The sequence below is a fragment of the Saimiri boliviensis genome, chromosome X (genome assembly GCF_048565385.1).
Source record: "Saimiri boliviensis isolate mSaiBol1 chromosome X, mSaiBol1.pri, whole genome shotgun sequence".
NCBI lineage: Eukaryota > Metazoa > Chordata > Mammalia > Primates > Cebidae > Saimiri > Saimiri boliviensis.
The window spans coordinates 60,347,461-60,363,860 of record NC_133470.1 but is presented as its reverse complement, the minus strand read 5'-3'; the positions used below and the strand labels follow the sequence as shown (position 1 = coordinate 60,363,860).

General features: G+C 45.4%; 1 protein-coding gene and 1 pseudogene across 2 annotated transcripts; one reads left to right on the top strand and one right to left on the bottom strand.

The window, feature by feature from the left end:
* The first annotated feature begins 200 nt into the window (after positions 1-200).
* On the top strand, positions 201-1,248 carry LOC120366620 (zinc finger CCHC-type and RNA-binding motif-containing protein 1 pseudogene; annotated as a pseudogene).
* A 10,251-nt stretch (positions 1,249-11,499) lies between these two features.
* Positions 11,500-16,212, bottom strand: ITGB1BP2 (integrin subunit beta 1 binding protein 2). Of its 2 annotated transcripts, XM_003943098.4 has the most exons (11): positions 15,617-16,212; positions 15,294-15,343; positions 15,150-15,206; positions 14,929-15,074; positions 14,125-14,219; positions 13,933-13,991; positions 13,749-13,819; positions 13,543-13,642; positions 13,153-13,266; positions 12,851-12,913; positions 11,500-11,900 (listed from the first exon to the last, which is right to left on the bottom strand). In XM_003943098.4, exons 1-11 carry the CDS (start codon positions 15,678-15,680, stop codon positions 11,673-11,675), a joined length of 1,047 nt encoding a protein of 348 aa, XP_003943147.1. In that variant the 5' UTR covers positions 15,681-16,212; the 3' UTR covers positions 11,500-11,672. The 2 variants fall into 2 exon arrangements, with proteins under 2 accessions (XP_003943147.1, XP_074248191.1); XM_074392090.1 differs by lacking the exon at positions 15,150-15,206.
* Positions 16,213-16,400: the final 188 nt, after the last annotated feature.

The window sequence follows — 16,400 nt, the reverse complement described above, 5'->3', positions numbered from 1 at the left end:
GAGTAATCCTAGGACTGAGTCCTAAGGAACTGAATCGCTGAATGGTCAAGTAGAAAAGAAGGAGTGTAAAAATGAGTCCCAGGACTCGTGATGCCAAGGCCGCTGCGAGCGGCTATCAAGAGTTGAGGTTGAGCCCCAGCTGAGCTGACGGCTCGAACTCTTCTGGTCTCCCAGGCCCGCCACACCTGAAGAAATCGGTGATGGGATTAGCTCCAAGTAAGAGCACAGTGTATGTATCCAGCTTGCCCTTTTCCCTAACAAACAATGACTTGTACCAGATATTTTCCAAGTATGGCAAAGTTGTAAAGGTTACCATAATGAAAGATAAAGATATCAGGAAGAGTAAAGGGGCTGCATTTATTTTATTTTTGGATAAAGACTCTGCACAAAACTGTACCAGGGCAATAAACAAGTTATTTGGTAGAATGATAAAAGCAAACACTGGCCGGGTGCAGTGGCTCACGCCTGTAATCCCAGCACTTTGGGAGGCTGAGGTGGGCAGATCATGAGGTCAGGAGCTCAATACCAGCCCAGCCACCATTGTGAAAACCCATCTCTACTAAAAAATACAAAAATTAACGCTGGGCACGGTGGCTCACGCCTGTAATCCCAGCACTTTGAGAGGCTAAGACGGGTAGATCACGAGATCAGGAGATTGAGACCATCCTGGCCAACATGGTGAAACCCTGTCTCTACTAAAAATACAAAAATTAGCTGGGCGTGGTGGTGCACTCTTGTAATCCCAGCTACTTGGGAGGCTGAGGAAGGAGAATCCTTGAATCCGGGAGGCGGAGGTTGCAGTGAGCCAAGATCATGCCACTGCACTCCAGCCTGGCGACAGAGTAAGACCCTGTCTCCAAAAAAAAGGGAAACATTGCTATTGACAATGGAAGAGCAGCAGCTGAGTTCATCTGAAGGCGAAACTTTGATAAATCTAAGTGCTGTGAACGTGGGGAAAGTGGACACTTAAGTTATGCCTGTCCGAAAAATATGTTTGGAGAACCTGAGCCTCCAAAGAAAGAAAGTTCCTGAACCAGAAGAAATTGAGGAAATAGAATAAACTGAAGATGAAGGGGAGGATCCTATTCTTGACAGCCTCAGTCAGGCCATAGTATTCCAGCAAGCCAAAATTGAAGAACAAAAAAATGGAAACCCAGTTCAGGAGGCCCCTCAATTTCAGATGATTCAAGACATCCAAGGATAAAGAAAACCAGATATTTCAGTGATGAGGAAGAACTTTGTGATTAAAATCTTGCCCTAGCACAATAATAAAAATCAAGATTTGTTAGTAACCACCTTGAAGAGCTAATTTTAATAAAAACAAGAAAGGTTAACACTATCATGTTAATACTATTATTGTCATCCCCCAAAAAAATATATTTTAAAAATATATTTGAGGCTGGGCTCAGTAGCTCACACATGTAATCCCAGCACTTTGGGAGGCCGAGGCAGGTGGATCACAAGGTCAGGAGTTCAAGACCAGCCTGGCCAAGATAGTGAAACCCTGTCTCTACTAAAAATACAAAAAAATTAGCCAGGCATGGTGGCGGGCACCTGTAATCCCAGCTACTGGGGAGGCTGAGACAGGAGAATCACTTGAACCTGGGAGGCGAAGGTTGCAGTGAGCCAAGATCTTGCCACTGCACTGCCTGGGTGACAGAGAAAGACTCCGTCTCAGTAAAAAAGCCGTTATAATAAACTTTTCAGATAAATTTATTACTTTTTAACTAGTAAAAGCAATAAAAATAAGAAAAGTTAGGCCGGGTGTGGTGGCTCATGCCTGTAATCTCAGCACTTTGGGAGGCGGAGGCAGGCGGATCACCTGAGGTTGGGAATTCGAGACCAGCCTGACCAACATGGAGAAACTCCCATCTCTACTAAAGATACAAAGTTAGCCGGGTGTGGTTGTGGGCACCTGTAATCCCAGCTACTGGGGAGGCTGAGGCAGGAGACTCGCTTGAACCCGGGAGGCAGAGATTGCAGGGAGCTGAGATTGCACCACTGCACTCCAGCCTGGAGAACAAAAGGGAAACTCCGCCTCAAAAAAAAAAAAAACCTCAATGAGAGGGAAATGTTGAATAAACAGGAGAGAAGGGATAATTAATAGTGGAAGGTTTCTGGGGAGGTCTGAGGGATAGGATACAGTAGGAAGAAATGAGAAGAATATAGTACTGAGAGGATTTGTTCTCATGTGAGCAAATATGTAGATATTTGATGGTGGGAAATGGGGGATTAATTGAGATAATGCATGCAAAGCACTCAGCATAGTGCCTGGTACAGTTAGTTTGTATCAGAAATGGTAACTATGGCTATTGTTGTTATTCATGTCATATGCCTACTTGAAAATTTCTCATGTTTTAGGCTTTGGCCTTGTGAAATGAGCTATTAACCTACTTTGCTAATGCTATAAATTTCAATTTTTTTTTTGAGATGGAGTCTAGCTCTGTCACCCAGGCTGGAGTGCAGTGGCATGATCTTGGCTCACTGCAACCTCCACCTCCCGGTTTCAGGTGATTCTCCTGCTTCAGCCTCCTGAGTGACTGGGATTACAGGTGCCTGCCACTACGCCCGGCTACTTTTTCTATTTTTGTTAGAGATGAGGTTTCACCACATTGGCCAGGCTGGTCTCGAACTCCTGACCTCAAGTGATCTGCCCACCTTGACCTCCCAAAATGCTGGGATTACAGGCATGAGCCACCCTGCCTGACCTTCAAATTTTATATATTAAAATTATATACAACAAGGGTTACTTTTGAACTTTTGATTCCTCACCTCTGTTCTCTTCAGAATTTCTGAACACTTGTTGGTCCCCTGATTTTGATAAGAAGATAGAAAAATGTTGTACATTTACATTAATGAGCTGGGTGCGGTGGGTGGGTCACTCATGTAATCCCAGCACTTTGAGAGGCCAAGGCAGGTGAATCACTTGAGGTCAGGAGTTCAAGACCAGTCTGGGCAACGTGGCAAAACCTCATCTTTACAAAAAATACAAAAATTAGCGAGGTGTGGTGGTGTGTGCCTATGGCCGCAGCTACTTGGAAGACTGAGGTGGGAGGATCACTTGAGCCTGGGGGGCTAAGGTTGCATTGAGCCATGATGACACCACTGCACTCCAGCCTGGATGGCAGAGCAAGACACCATTTAACCAAAGAGAGAGAGAGAGAGAGAGAGAGAGAGAGAGAGAGAGAGATCATTCCTGATTCCTCCTCTTATTAAGAATCTACATTTAGCCGGGCGCGGTGGCTCAAGCCTGTAATCCCAGCACTTTGGGAGGCTGAGGCGGGTGGATCACGAGGTCAGGAGATCGAGACCATCCTGGTCAACATGGTGAAACCCCGTCTCTACTAAAAATACAAAAAATGAGCTGGGCATGGTGGCACGTGCCTGTAATCCCAGCTACTCAGGAGGCTGAGGCAGGAGAATTGCCTGAACCCAGGAGGCGGAGGTTGCGGTGAGCCGAGATCACGCCATTGCACTCCAGCCTGGGTAGCAAGAGCGAAACTCCGTCTCAAAAAAAAAAAAAAAAAAAAAAAAAAAAAGAATCTACATTTGTCCAGGTGCAATGGCTCATACCTGTAATCCCAGCGCTTTGGGAAGCTAAGGCGGGAGGATCTCTTGAGGTCAGGAGTTTGAGACCAGCCTGGGAAACATGGCAAAATCCCACCTCTACTAAAAATACAAAAATTAAGCTAGGCGTGGTAGCACACGCCTATAGTTCCAGCTTCTCAGGACGCTGAGGTGAGAGAATTGCTTTAGCTGGGGAGGTCACAGTTGCAGGGAGCCATGATCATGCTACTGCACTCCAGCTTGGGCGACAGAGTAAAACTCTGTCTCAAAAGAAAAAGAATTGGCTGAGAACGGTGCTTCATGCCTGTAATCCCAATACTTTGGGAGGCCGAAGGGGGCAGATCACTTGAGGCTAGGAGTTCAAGACTAGCCTGGCCAACATGGCAAAACCCCGTCTCTACTAAAAACATAAAAATTAGCCAGGCATGGTGCCACATGCCTGTAGTCACAGCTAATCATGAGGATGAGGCAGAGAATCACTTGAGCCTGGGAGGCAGTGGTTGCAGTGATCACACCACTATGCACCTGGGTGACAGAGCAAGACCTTTGTCTCAAAAAAAAAAAAAAAAAAAAAAAAAAAAAACATTTTTTTAAAGGCCTATAATGCCTTTTTTTTTTTTTTTTTTTTTTTGAGACGGAGTTTCACTCTTGTTACCCAGGCTGGAGTGCAATGGCGCGATCTCGGCTCACCGCAACCTCCGCCTCCTGGGTTCAGGCAATTCTCCTGCCTCAGCCTCCTGAGTAGCTGGGATTACAGGCACGCGCCACCATGCCCAGCTAATTTTTTTTGTATTTCTAGTAGAGACGGGGTTTCACCATGTTGACCAGGTTGGTCTCGATCTCTTGACCTTGTGATCCACCCGCCTCGGCCTCCCAAAGTGCTGGGATTACAGGCTTGAGCCACCGCGCCTGGCTTTTTTTTTTTTTTTTTTTTTTTGAGACGGGAGTTTCGCTCTTGCTGCCCAGGCTGAAATGCAATGGCTAACCGCAACCTCCGCCTCCCAGGTTCAAGCGATTCTCCTGCCTCAGCCTCCCCTGCAGCTGGGACTACAGTCATGCGCCACCACGCCCAGCCAATTTTGTATTTTTAGTAGAGATGGTGTTTCTCCATGTTGATCAGGCTTTTCTGGAACTCCCGACCTCAGGTGATCCACCCATCTTGGTCTCCCAGAGTGCTGGGATTACAGGCGTGAGCCACTGCGCCTGGCCTATAATGCCTTTTTTACTCTCTTTTAAATCAGTTTCAAAATCCTTGACCTAGAATTTTAGGCTCCTGCTAATCTAGCCACATTCCACTTAACTTTTTCATCTTCTTCCTTCAACACAACCTCTGATATGTTACCAGTGCTTACAAATAGCAAGGGACTAAGCTTGGAGAGACTCAAAAAAAGCATTTATGTTTTACTCTACATACTTCTGCATTTAATTTTTTTACAGTGATAATGTACTACTTTTGGAATGTAAAATGAAACATAATAAATAAATTAAAACAACTTTTGCCCTAGTATGGCTCTCCCTAATCTTCCACACCCATCAAAATTAATTTCTCATTCTTCAGATTTCCATTCAAATGCAGAGTTGACACTTGAACAAGGGTTTTAACTGCATGGATCCACTTATATGTGGAGTTTCTTCTGCCTCTGCTACCCCTGAGATAGCAAGATCAACCCCGTATCTTCCTCCTCCTCCTCGGCCTACTCAATATGAAAAGAATGAGGATGAAGAACTTTATGATAACCCACTTCCATTTAATGAATAATAAATATATTTTATCTTCCTTATGATTTTTTTTTCTTTTTTTCTTTTTTTTGTTTGAGAGGAGTCTGGCTCTGTCACCCAGGCTGGAGTGGATTGGAATGATCTGGGCAACCTCCGCCTCCCAGGTACAGGTAATTCTCTGCCTCAGCCAGTAGCTGGGATTACAGGTGCCTGCCACCCTGCCCAGCTAATTTTTGTATTTTAGTAGAGATGGTGTTTCACCATCTTGGCCAGGGTAGTCTTGAACTCCTGACCTCGTGATACACCCACCTCAGCCTCCCAAAGTGCTGGAATTACAGGCGTCAGCCACCACCCGGGCTTTTTTTTTTTTTTTTTTTTTTTTGAGACAAGGCCTCACTCTGTTGCCCAGGCTGGAGTGCAGTGCTGCAATCATGACTTACTGTTGCAGCTTCGATCTCCTGGGCTCAGGTGATACTCCCACCTTACCTTCCCAAGTAGCTGGGACTACAGGTGTGAGCTACCATGCCTGGCTAATTTTTTTGTATGTTTTTGTAGAGACAGGATTTCACCATGTTGCCCAGGCTGGTCTTGAACTAATCACAAGTGATCTGTCCACCTTGGACACCCAAAGTGCTAGGATTACAACCCAGCCCCTTATGACTTTTTCTTTTTTCTTTTTTTTGAGATGGACTGTGGCATGTGCCACCATGCCAATTTTTTGTATTCTTTTAGTAGAGTCAAGGTTTCACCGTGTTAGCCAGAATGGTCTCGATTTCCTGACCTCAGATGATTCACCCACCTTGGCCTCCCAAAGTGCTGGGATTACAGGTGTGAACCACCGTGCCCGGCCTTTTTTTTTTTTTTCTTATGATTTTCTTAATAACATTTTCTTTTCTCTAGCCTACTTTATTGTAAGAATGCAGTACATAATACATATAACATTCAACATATGTGTTAATTGACTTTCTATGTTATCGGTAAGGCTTCTGGTCAACAGTAGGCTATTAGTAGTTAAGTTTTTGGGAAGTCAAAGGTCAACCATGGCCGGGCGTGGTGGCTCACACTTGTAATCTCAGCACTTTGGGAGGCCGAGGCAGGCGGATCACCTGAGGTCAGGAGTTCAAGACCAGCCTGGCCAACATGGTGAAACCCTGTCTTTAAAAAAATAAAAAATTAAAAATTAAATGAAATTAAAAAGTCAACTATGGGCTGGGCACAGCAACTCACACTTGTATCCCAGCACTTTGGGAGGCCGAGGTGGGTGGATCACAAGGTCAGGAGTTTGAGACCAGCCTGGCCAACACAGTGAAACCCCATCTCTACCAAAAAAAAAAAAAAAAACAAAACAAAAATTAGCTGGGCATGGTAGTGGGCACCTGTAATCCCAGCTACTCAGGAGGCTGAGGCAGGAGAATCACTTGAACCCGGGAGGCAGAGGTTGCAGTGAGCGGAGACTGCGCCACTGCACTGTAGCCTGGGCGACAGAGAAAGACTGTCTAAAAAAAAAAAAAAAAAAGTAGTCGACTATGTGGTAGCTAGGTGTGGTAGCTCATACCTGTAATTGCAGCACTTTGGCAGGCTGAGGTGGGAGGCTCACTTGAGGTCAGGAGTTTGAGACCAGCCTGGGAAACATTGTGAAACCCAGCCTCTACTAAAAATACAAAAAATTAGCCAGGCATGGTGGCGCATGCCTGTAATCCCAGCTACTTGGAAGGCTGAGGGAGGCATGCGAATCGCTGGAATTTAGGAGGTGGAGGTTGCAGTGAGCCGAGATCATGCCACTGCATTCCAACCTGGGCAACAGAGTGAGACTCTGTCTATAAATAAATAAATAATTTAAAAAAGAAGTTGAATGCATGGGGAGTCAGTGCCCCAACCTTGCATTGTTCAAGGGTCAACTGGACTTCTTTTTTTTTTTGCTTTGGTTGCCCAGGCTGGAGTGCAATGGTGCGATCTCAGCTCACTGCAACCTCTGCCTCCCGGGATCAAGCAATTCTTCTGTCTCAGCCTCCCAAGTAACTTGGATTACAGGCATGTGCCACCACGCCCGGCTATTTTTTTTCTTTATTTAGTAGAGACAGGGTTTCACCATGTTAGTCAGGCTGGTCTTGAACTTCTGACCTCAGGTGATCCACCCCCCTCAGCTTCCCAAAGTGCTGGGATTACACGTGTGTGCCACCGCACCTGGCCTTGGACTTCTTAACCTTCACAGTTATGGTCAGTTAATTTTCTTTTTTTTTTTTTTGAGACAGAGTTTCGCTCTTGTTACCCAGGCTGGAGTGCAATGGCGCGATCTCGGCTATACGAAACCTCCGCCTCCTGGGTTCAGGCAATTCTCCTGCCTTAGCCTCCTGAGTAGCTGGGATTACAGGCACGTGCCACCATGCCCAGCTAATTTTTTGTATTTTTAGTAGAGACGGGGTTTCACCATGTCGACCGGGATGGTCTCGATCTCTTGACCTCGTGATCCACCCGTCTCGGCCTCCCAAAGTGCTAGGATTACAGGCTTGAGCCACCGCGCCCGGCCCGGTCAGTTAATTTTCAACTAGGGTACCAAGACAATTCAATGGGGATAGAATAGTCTTTTCAACAAATGGTGCTGAGACAACTGGATATCCCTAAGCAAAAGCATAAGGTTGGACCCCTACTTCACATCACACAAACATTAATTCAAAATGAATCAATAACCTAAATGTAAGAGCTAAAACTATGTAACTCTTAGAAGAAAACATAGGAACAAAAGTTCATGACATTGGATTAGGTAATGGTTTCTTACATAGGACATCAAAAGCATAAGCAACCAAAGAGAAAAGTAAACTGTAGTTCAGATTAGCTGGGCATGGTGGCACACATCTGTAGTCCTAGCTACTCGGGAGGCTGAGGCAGGAGAATCACTTGAACCCGGGAGGCAGAGGTTGTAGTGAGCCGAGATCGTGCCACTACACTCCAGCCTGGCGACAGAGTGAGACTCCATCTCAAAAAAAATTAAATTAAATTAATATTAAAATTAAATTTAAAAACTGTACATCATTAAAGTTTTGAGCCGGGCGCGGTGGCTCAAGCCTGTAATCCCAGCACTTTGGGAGGCCGAGGCGGGTGGATCACGAGGTCGAGAGTTCGAGACCATCCTGGTTGACATGGTGAAACCCCGTCTCTACTAAAAATACAAAAAATCAGCTGGGCATGGTGGCATGTGCCTGTAATCCCAGTTACTCAGGAGGCTGAGGCAGAATTGCCTGAACCCAGGAGGCGGAGGTTGCGGTGAGCCGAGATCGCGCCATTGCACTCCAGCCTGGGTAACAAGAGCGAAACTCCGTCTCAAAAAAAAAAAAAAAAAAAAAGTTTTGAAACAAAAAAATTAAAAAGAAATTAAACTTTTAGGCCGGGCGTGGTGGCTCAAGCCTGTAATCCCAGCACTTCGGGAGGCCGAGGCGGGTGGATCACGAGGTCAAGAGATCGAGACCATCCTGGTCAACATGGTGAAACCCCGTCTCTACTAAAAATACAAAAAATTAGCTGGGCTTGGTGGCACGTGCCTGTAATCCCAGCTACTCAGGAGGCTGAGGCAGGAGAATTGCCTGAACCCAGGAGGCGGAGGTTGCGGTGAGCCGAGATCGCGCCATTGCTCTCCAGCCTGGGTAACAAGAGCGAAACTCCGTCTCAAAAAAAAAAAAAAAAAAAAAAAGAAATTAAATTTTTGTGTATCAAAGGATGCCAAAGGAAGACAATCCATAAAATGAAAGAAGGTATTTTGCAAATCACATATCTGAAAAGAGACTTATCTCCAGAATATATTAAGAACTGTTACAACTCAATAACAAAAAGACGTATTAGTCAGTTAACAAATGGACAATGGATTTGAATACACGTTAGTCAAAATAAAGTACCTAAATGGCCAATAAACACATGTAAAGATGCTAAACATCGGTCAGGTGCAATGGCTCATGCCTGTAATCCCAGCACTTTGGGAGGCCAAGGCAGGTGGATCATTTGAAGTCGGGAGTTTGAGACCAGCCTGGCCAACATGGTGAAACCCTGTCTCTACTAAAAATATAAAAAATAGCTGGGCATGGTGGTACATGCCTGTAATCCCAGCTATTGGGAGGCTGAGGCAGGAGAATCGCTTGAACCTGGGAGGCGGAGGTTGTGGAGAGCAGAGATTGCACCACTACACTCCCACCTGGGTGACACAGTGAGACCCTGTCTCAAAAAAAAAAAAGATGCTCAACATCATTCACCATTAGGGAAACTGAGTGAGCTGAGATGGCACCACTGCACCCCAATCTGGGCAATACAGTGAGACACCATCTCAAAAAAAACAAAGACCATATGTTGTGTGATTGTATTTATGTGTAATGTCCAGAATATGTAAACTCATAACAGAAGAAAGTAGTAGATTATTGGCTGCCTAGGACCGTACATTTGAGAGGAAATTTAGAATGACTACTAATGGGTATAGAGTGTCTTGTGGAGTGATAACAGTGTCCTAAAATTGATGTGGTTCACAACTCTGTGTGTATATTAAAAATAACAGGCCAGGCATGGTGGCTCATACCTGTAATCACAGCACTTTGGGAGGCTGAGGGAGGCAGATCGTTTGAGCTCAGTTTGAAAACAGCCTAGGCAACATAGGGAAATCCTGTTTCTACCGAATATACAAAAATTAACTAAGCGTGGTGGTAACACACACCTGTGGTCCCAGCTGCTCGGGTAGCTGGGGTAGGAGGATCTCTTGAACCTGTGGGGTGGAGGTTGCAGTAAGCTGAAATGGCGCCACTGCACTACAGACCTCATCTCAAAAATAGTAACACTCATTTTACAGTTTAAATGGATAAATTGTGTGGTATGTGAATTGTATCTCAACAAAGCAGTAAAAAATATTGTACCAGGCTGGGCATGAGGGCTCACACCTCTAATCCCAGCACTTTGGGAGGCCAAGACAGGTGGACTGCCTGAGCTCAGGAGTTCGAGACCAGCCTAGGCAAGATGGTGAAACTCCATCTCTACTAAAATACAAAAAATCAGCTGGGCGTGCTGGAGGGTGCCTGTAATCCCAACTACTCAGGAAGCTGAGGCATGAGAATTGCCTGAACCTGGGAGGCGGAGGTTACAGTGAGCCAAGATCGCACCACTGCACCCCAGCCTAGACAACAAAGCAAAACTCTGTCTCAGAAAAGTAATAATTGCCAGGCGCGTTGGCTTAAACCTGTAATCCCAGCACTTTGGGAGGCCGAGGCGGGTGGATCACGAGGTCAAGAGATCGAGACCATCCTGGTCAACATGGTGAAACCCCATCTCTACTAAAAATACAAAAAATTAGCTGGGCATGGTGGCGCATGCCTGTAATCCCAGCTACTCAGGAGGCTGAGGCAGGAGAATTGCCTGAACCCAGGAGGCGGAGGCTGCGGTGACCCGAGATCGCGCCATTGCACTCCAACCTGGGTAACAAGAGCGAAACTCCGTCAAAAAAAAAAAAAAAAAGTAATAATAATAATAATGAAAATGTACCACTGGAAGTGGTGGCTCACACCTGTAATCCCAGCAGTTTGATAAGCCGAAGCAGGTGGATCACCTGAGGTCAGGAGTTCAAGACCAGCCTGGCCAACATGGGGAAGCCCTGTCTCTACTAAAAATACAAAAAATTAGCCTGTGTGGTGGCAGGCACCTGCAATCCTACCTACTCAGGAAGCTGAGGCAGGATAATCGCTTTGAACCTGGGAGGCGGAGGCTGCAGTGAGCTGAGATCATGCCACTGCACTCCACCCTGGGTGACAGAGCAAGACTTCATCTCAAAAAAAAAAAAAAAAAAAAAAAAAATTTACTTCTTCCATGGAGTCTTCCCTTTTTACTACTGTCCACATTAACCTTTCCATTCTTTCAACTCCTACAGCTCTTAAAAACTGTACTGCACAATTTAGCACTCAGTTAAACTATCTGATAATGTTTATCATTATTTCGTGTAGATTGGCCTTGACTTGTCAGCCAGGTTATTACTTTGTTGAGAGAAATGAGTAAGTCCTCTGTTTCTCAGGTATTTATATCAACTACCTAACACATAACTGGGCACATAGGAAGTACTCAGTAAATACCTGGTGGTTGTGAGAAATAGACTGAACATGCATGTGCTTGTTTTCACAATGGATATTGAACACACAGTGGGGGTAATAAATACAATCTTCGATAGTGAGGTGAGAGAATGACACTATGTGAAACTGAAGAATACAAGATTTATTTATGGGAAAAAACAGCATGGTTTGGACAGTTTTGTTCTCCCCTCCTTCAGCCTCCTGCTGCTCAATGATACCACATGGCCAACAATATCCTGGTCTCTAAGATTCTAAGGGAATCACTGAGGTCCTATCTAGGCATTGAACTGTCTGGTGTCACTATTCCCCCATTGCTTCCTCCTCTTCCTCCTCCTCTGTCCAGCTCAGATCATCATCTGAATCGTCAGATTCTTCCTCCTCCATCTCTAACACAACCCCTGCCCTAGCCTTCTCAGCTAGTGCATCAGGGTGCTCCAGCTGGGCCCAGGATCCTGGGTCAGCCTTGACCAGGGAGATTTCAACCCGAGATGGCATCAAGGAGACAGAGCTCTGCTCCACGTTTATGACCTGAGGAGGAGCAAAGGAAAACAGAAGAAAGAATGAGGAAATCAAAGGGTCAGGGTGGAGTGGTGACAAATGAGAGAGAAATTTTTTTTTTTTTTAAATAAGGCAAGAATCAATGATAGACTGGATAAAGAAAATGTGGCACATATATACCATGGAATATTACGCAGCCATAAAAAGGGATGAGTTCATGTCCTTTGTAGGGATATGGATGAATCTGGAAACTATCATTCTCAGCAAACTGACACAAGAACAGAAAACCAAACACCAAATGTTCTCATAGGCAAGTGTTGAACAAAGAGAACACATGGGCACAGGGAGGGGAACATCACACACTGGGGTCTGTTGAGAGATGGGGTGTTAGGGGAGGGACAGTGTGGGGGTTAAGGAGGGATAACACTGGGAGAAATGCCTGATGTAGGTGATGGGGGGATGGAGGCAGCAAACCACCATGGCATGTGTGTACCTATGCAGCAATCCTGCAAGATCTGCACATGTACCCCAGAACTTAAAGTACAATTAAAAAAATAATAATTAAAAAATAAGGCGATGCCAGGTGTGGTGGCTCATGCCTATAATCCCAGCACTTTGGGAGGCCAAGGCGGGCGGATCACCTGAGGTCCAGAGTTCGAGACCAGCCTGGCCAACATGGAGAAACCCCGTCTCTAAAAATAAATAAATAAAATAAGGCAAGAAAAAAGATAAGGGAGGAAAAATACAATATAATAAGGGAAAGAAAGGAAAGAAATGAGAGAAGAAAAGGGAGAAGGCAGAAAGGAGGCAAAGAGAGGGAAGTGGGAAGAGAAGGAGAGAGAGAGAAAAATGAAAGCAAATGAAGAGAAAACCTCAATTTTCCCACTACAACTCCATCTCTCAAGACACCCTCTATTCTGGTCTAGCCTCTCTTTCACCCCATCTGCCTCCCACTCCTGTGCCCCCTGGTCTTCACTTACCCCCCAGAGCTTCATCTGTGCTTGGAACACACGGTTACCATCAAAGACGATGTGGACATGAAGCTAAGGAAAAGAATTACAGGGGTAGTAACAAACCCAGAAGGTCAGAGCAGGTCATTACAACAGACAACCAGGTCAGAGGTGTGATCCACAGGTCAGCCAGATAGCCCTGACCTAATAGCTCTCCTTTCTATAGGCGACTATAGAGCCTACAGGTTAACAGCATATGGCAAGTCTGCCTGTGAGGTTGCAGTATCACCCAATTCACTATCCCATCCAACATCAGATCATTCATTGCTCACCTCAGTTTGACTGGCCTTCACCCAGTTAAACGCAGGAAGCGGAATCTGGCCATATACAGTCACCACTACTAAGGAATCTGTCTGGTGCCAATCATGGCGGCAAGATGCTGGCAGCTAAAGAGAAGATGTAAAATGAAGGTGGTAAGAATAAATTCTTAACCCAAGGAGGAGTTCTCACGATGCATATGGAGAAGAGACAAAGAGTCTCAAAAAGATTAACACAACCTCATATTGCAAAGACTCTGGGCTGTTGAGGGATAAGGAGCAGAATCTTATTTGGTCTGTACCAAAGGGAGAAGATAGGGAGCTTGGCCACGTGGTACAGAGAGGGAGGAGAATTTACCTCTGAGATTGGGTTCTAATCAAGAGTTCAGAAAAGCTGGGGCTCACCTGCTTCCCCCAGTCATGTCTACCAACTCTGCACCCTGGCTGTGCCAAGAATGCCCCAAAATCCAGGGTCTGGATGCCACAACAGCTCCAAGACTTCATCCTGAAGTAAGAGGATAATTCAACTGACTTCTCTCACCCCCAATCCCATCTTATAACCAAATATTAGGAGAAATCTGTCTCATAGCCCACCCAGTCCCCTCCCTCACCCCTCATGGAATCGGGGTGCTCCTGGGTGGTAGGTACATGGAGTAGCATCACTCTCAGGGCCTTGGTAAACCTAAGAAGGATAAAGGAGAACCAGGTCATTCTAAGGTATACCCTACTTAGCCTTGTATCTATACCCAGTCATCTCTCAGCCATGTGCTTGAGCCCCTCAAAACTCTCACTCACAGCATCACATCCTGGGTTCTGGCAGCTGGAACCAGTTCGAATCAGATTACTGTCAAGTCCTGGGCAAGGGAAACACAGTCAGGAACTTATCCATCCCCCCACTCAATTGCCACTTCCACTAAATTCCAATCTATGAAGTTGATCCCACTAAATTCCAGTCTATGAAGTTGATCCTACTAAAGACCCACCTACCTGCCCCAGGTTCCTGGTCTAATTCCTTCTGTTCCAATGCCATTTCCAGGGCTTGGGATATATTTAGCGGCAGCAGCTTCAGAGGCAACTCTGACCTAAGGATTATGGGTGGTGATTTAGTTCTGAACCATTAGCTATAATTGCCAGCTGCAACACTCCCACCGATAGTAATGGAATTGAAGAAGCCTGGTGAAAGTGAGGCAGAGTTGGAGAGGTTGGGTAGCAACCCCATTGCCAATTTTCATCTCTGTGGACCTCCCAAATACCTGAACCCTAGAGAAATCCCGAGCACTTCTCTTGCCCATGTACTCATTTGCTCTAAACCTAACCACTTTTCTCTGCAGAACTGAGCCCTCTTCCTTTTTATCTAATTGTGGACCTAATATGACTTCCAGAAGTTGCTCATATTATTCCCACAAAATTTTTCTCTGCAGTCTCCTGGCTGCCAATAATACATCCTTTTCTTGATATGAGATTTATCTTAAAGTTTTTTTCTAGAAAAAGAAAAAAGTCATTCTCAACAATCCCTTTTGTTATACACTAAGGATGTATTTGTGAGGGGCTATCTACTCTGTTGATTCAGATCTCTATCCCATCATCCCATACCACCTTAGAGGAAAGGGCATTATTTCCAGACACAAATTACCCCTAAGGCACAGGATATACACCATCCAAACCCTGACAACTGGCCCTCCTCACATCCCTGGTCTCTAGTTCCCAGTCCTCAATGACCCAATGACCCATTAATCACTCCTAGGAAGCTGCATGAAAATAGGAAAAGTCCAGGGGCCTCCTCCCCTTTACTTGGGCCTCTCCCGGCGCAAGGTCTCTGCTGACTTTGGAATCACATTCAGAGGTTTTTGCTCCTGAAGTGAACTGCTTGTAGCAGGGCCTTCAGGTTGAGGGGCCTCAGGAAGCTTCTCAGCACAGTGTGGTCCCATAGTACAGCCCTAGTATAGATAAGGAGATAAGGATTAGGAACAGAATCCTATTGGGGGCAGAATCCAAGTACGTAAATAATTTACCTTGATGTTTAAGAACTCAGAGAAATCTACAGTTCGCTTTCGGCAGCAGGACCAACCCTGATAACGAGAGACCCAGATCAGCTTAGCTTCCTAGGTATCTCTTCTGGGAAATGCTCTTGCTAACCCCCGTCACCTATTCCTCACCTTAAGTGCATCATGGAAGACTGGGACCCCAGGGTGATGGCAACAGGAATCTGTGGACATTAGTACAAGTTATCAAGGAAGGGAAGATAACTATACAAAGTATCATTTCACCTCTTCCCTGGGTTTATGTTTATGGTTTCTTACCATATAATGTCAAAAAAAAAAAAAAAAAAAAAAAAACACAGCAAAGGCTGAAGATAACTCAGACCAATTAAACTAGGGCAGATAGTTTCTTTCCCTGCTCCTCAAACATACTGCCCCCCAGCTGACCATTCCCCAATACCCACACAGAGTCCCTGGCCAGGTCAGGATTATTTACTCACCAGGAAGGTTGGTATTAGGGTCAAAGTGCTGCCCACAGCCTTTGTTACGGCAGAGTAGAGACATGGAAGCGTCGGTAGGATTACTGAAAGGGTATTTCAAGGAGTCTGGCTGCCGAATGGGGAACACCTCTTAGTCTGGAGGCTTTTAGCTGCCTGAAGGGCCAGCTGTTTCTATCTTTAGTTCAGTAGGCGTACACCTCCTAACATGGGCAAGGGAACTTCAATTGGTCTTCCCAGCCAATAGGAAAGAGCTCAGGAGCATTTTAGCTCTGAGGCTCAGGAAAAAAGGATCAGGCAGAGTAGGGTTTACAACTTGGGTGAGGTCAGCTCACCACTACTGAAACAGTTTTAGATTCACCACGCCAATTCCAAGCCTTGGACATAGCAGCAGCTGCTCACAAATACCAATTTGGAGACCTCTCCCACCCCCCAACTCAATGGGAGTTGAGCCCATTTTCTTTCAAAGGGACAACTTTCTTCCAGCATTACTTCCATGTAGTGTCAATAGCACTAGTCCCTGCCAACCACTTCATTTTACACATCTCATCCCCACCCCCTCATGTCTGTCTAGATTAATACTGCAGTCACAAAGGATTCCCCTCATAGAGCCTACTGCTCATCACCTAAGGGAACTCCCCTCCCTCCCTTCCCCTTCAAAAATAGCACAGAAAATTAAAAGGCTTAAAATGTATTTTAATAAGTCGATGCTGCATTACTGCTCCATTTCTCAGAAAAACTCCAAATTTTTCAGACAAATCAAACACGGTACACTGATGAAAAAAAT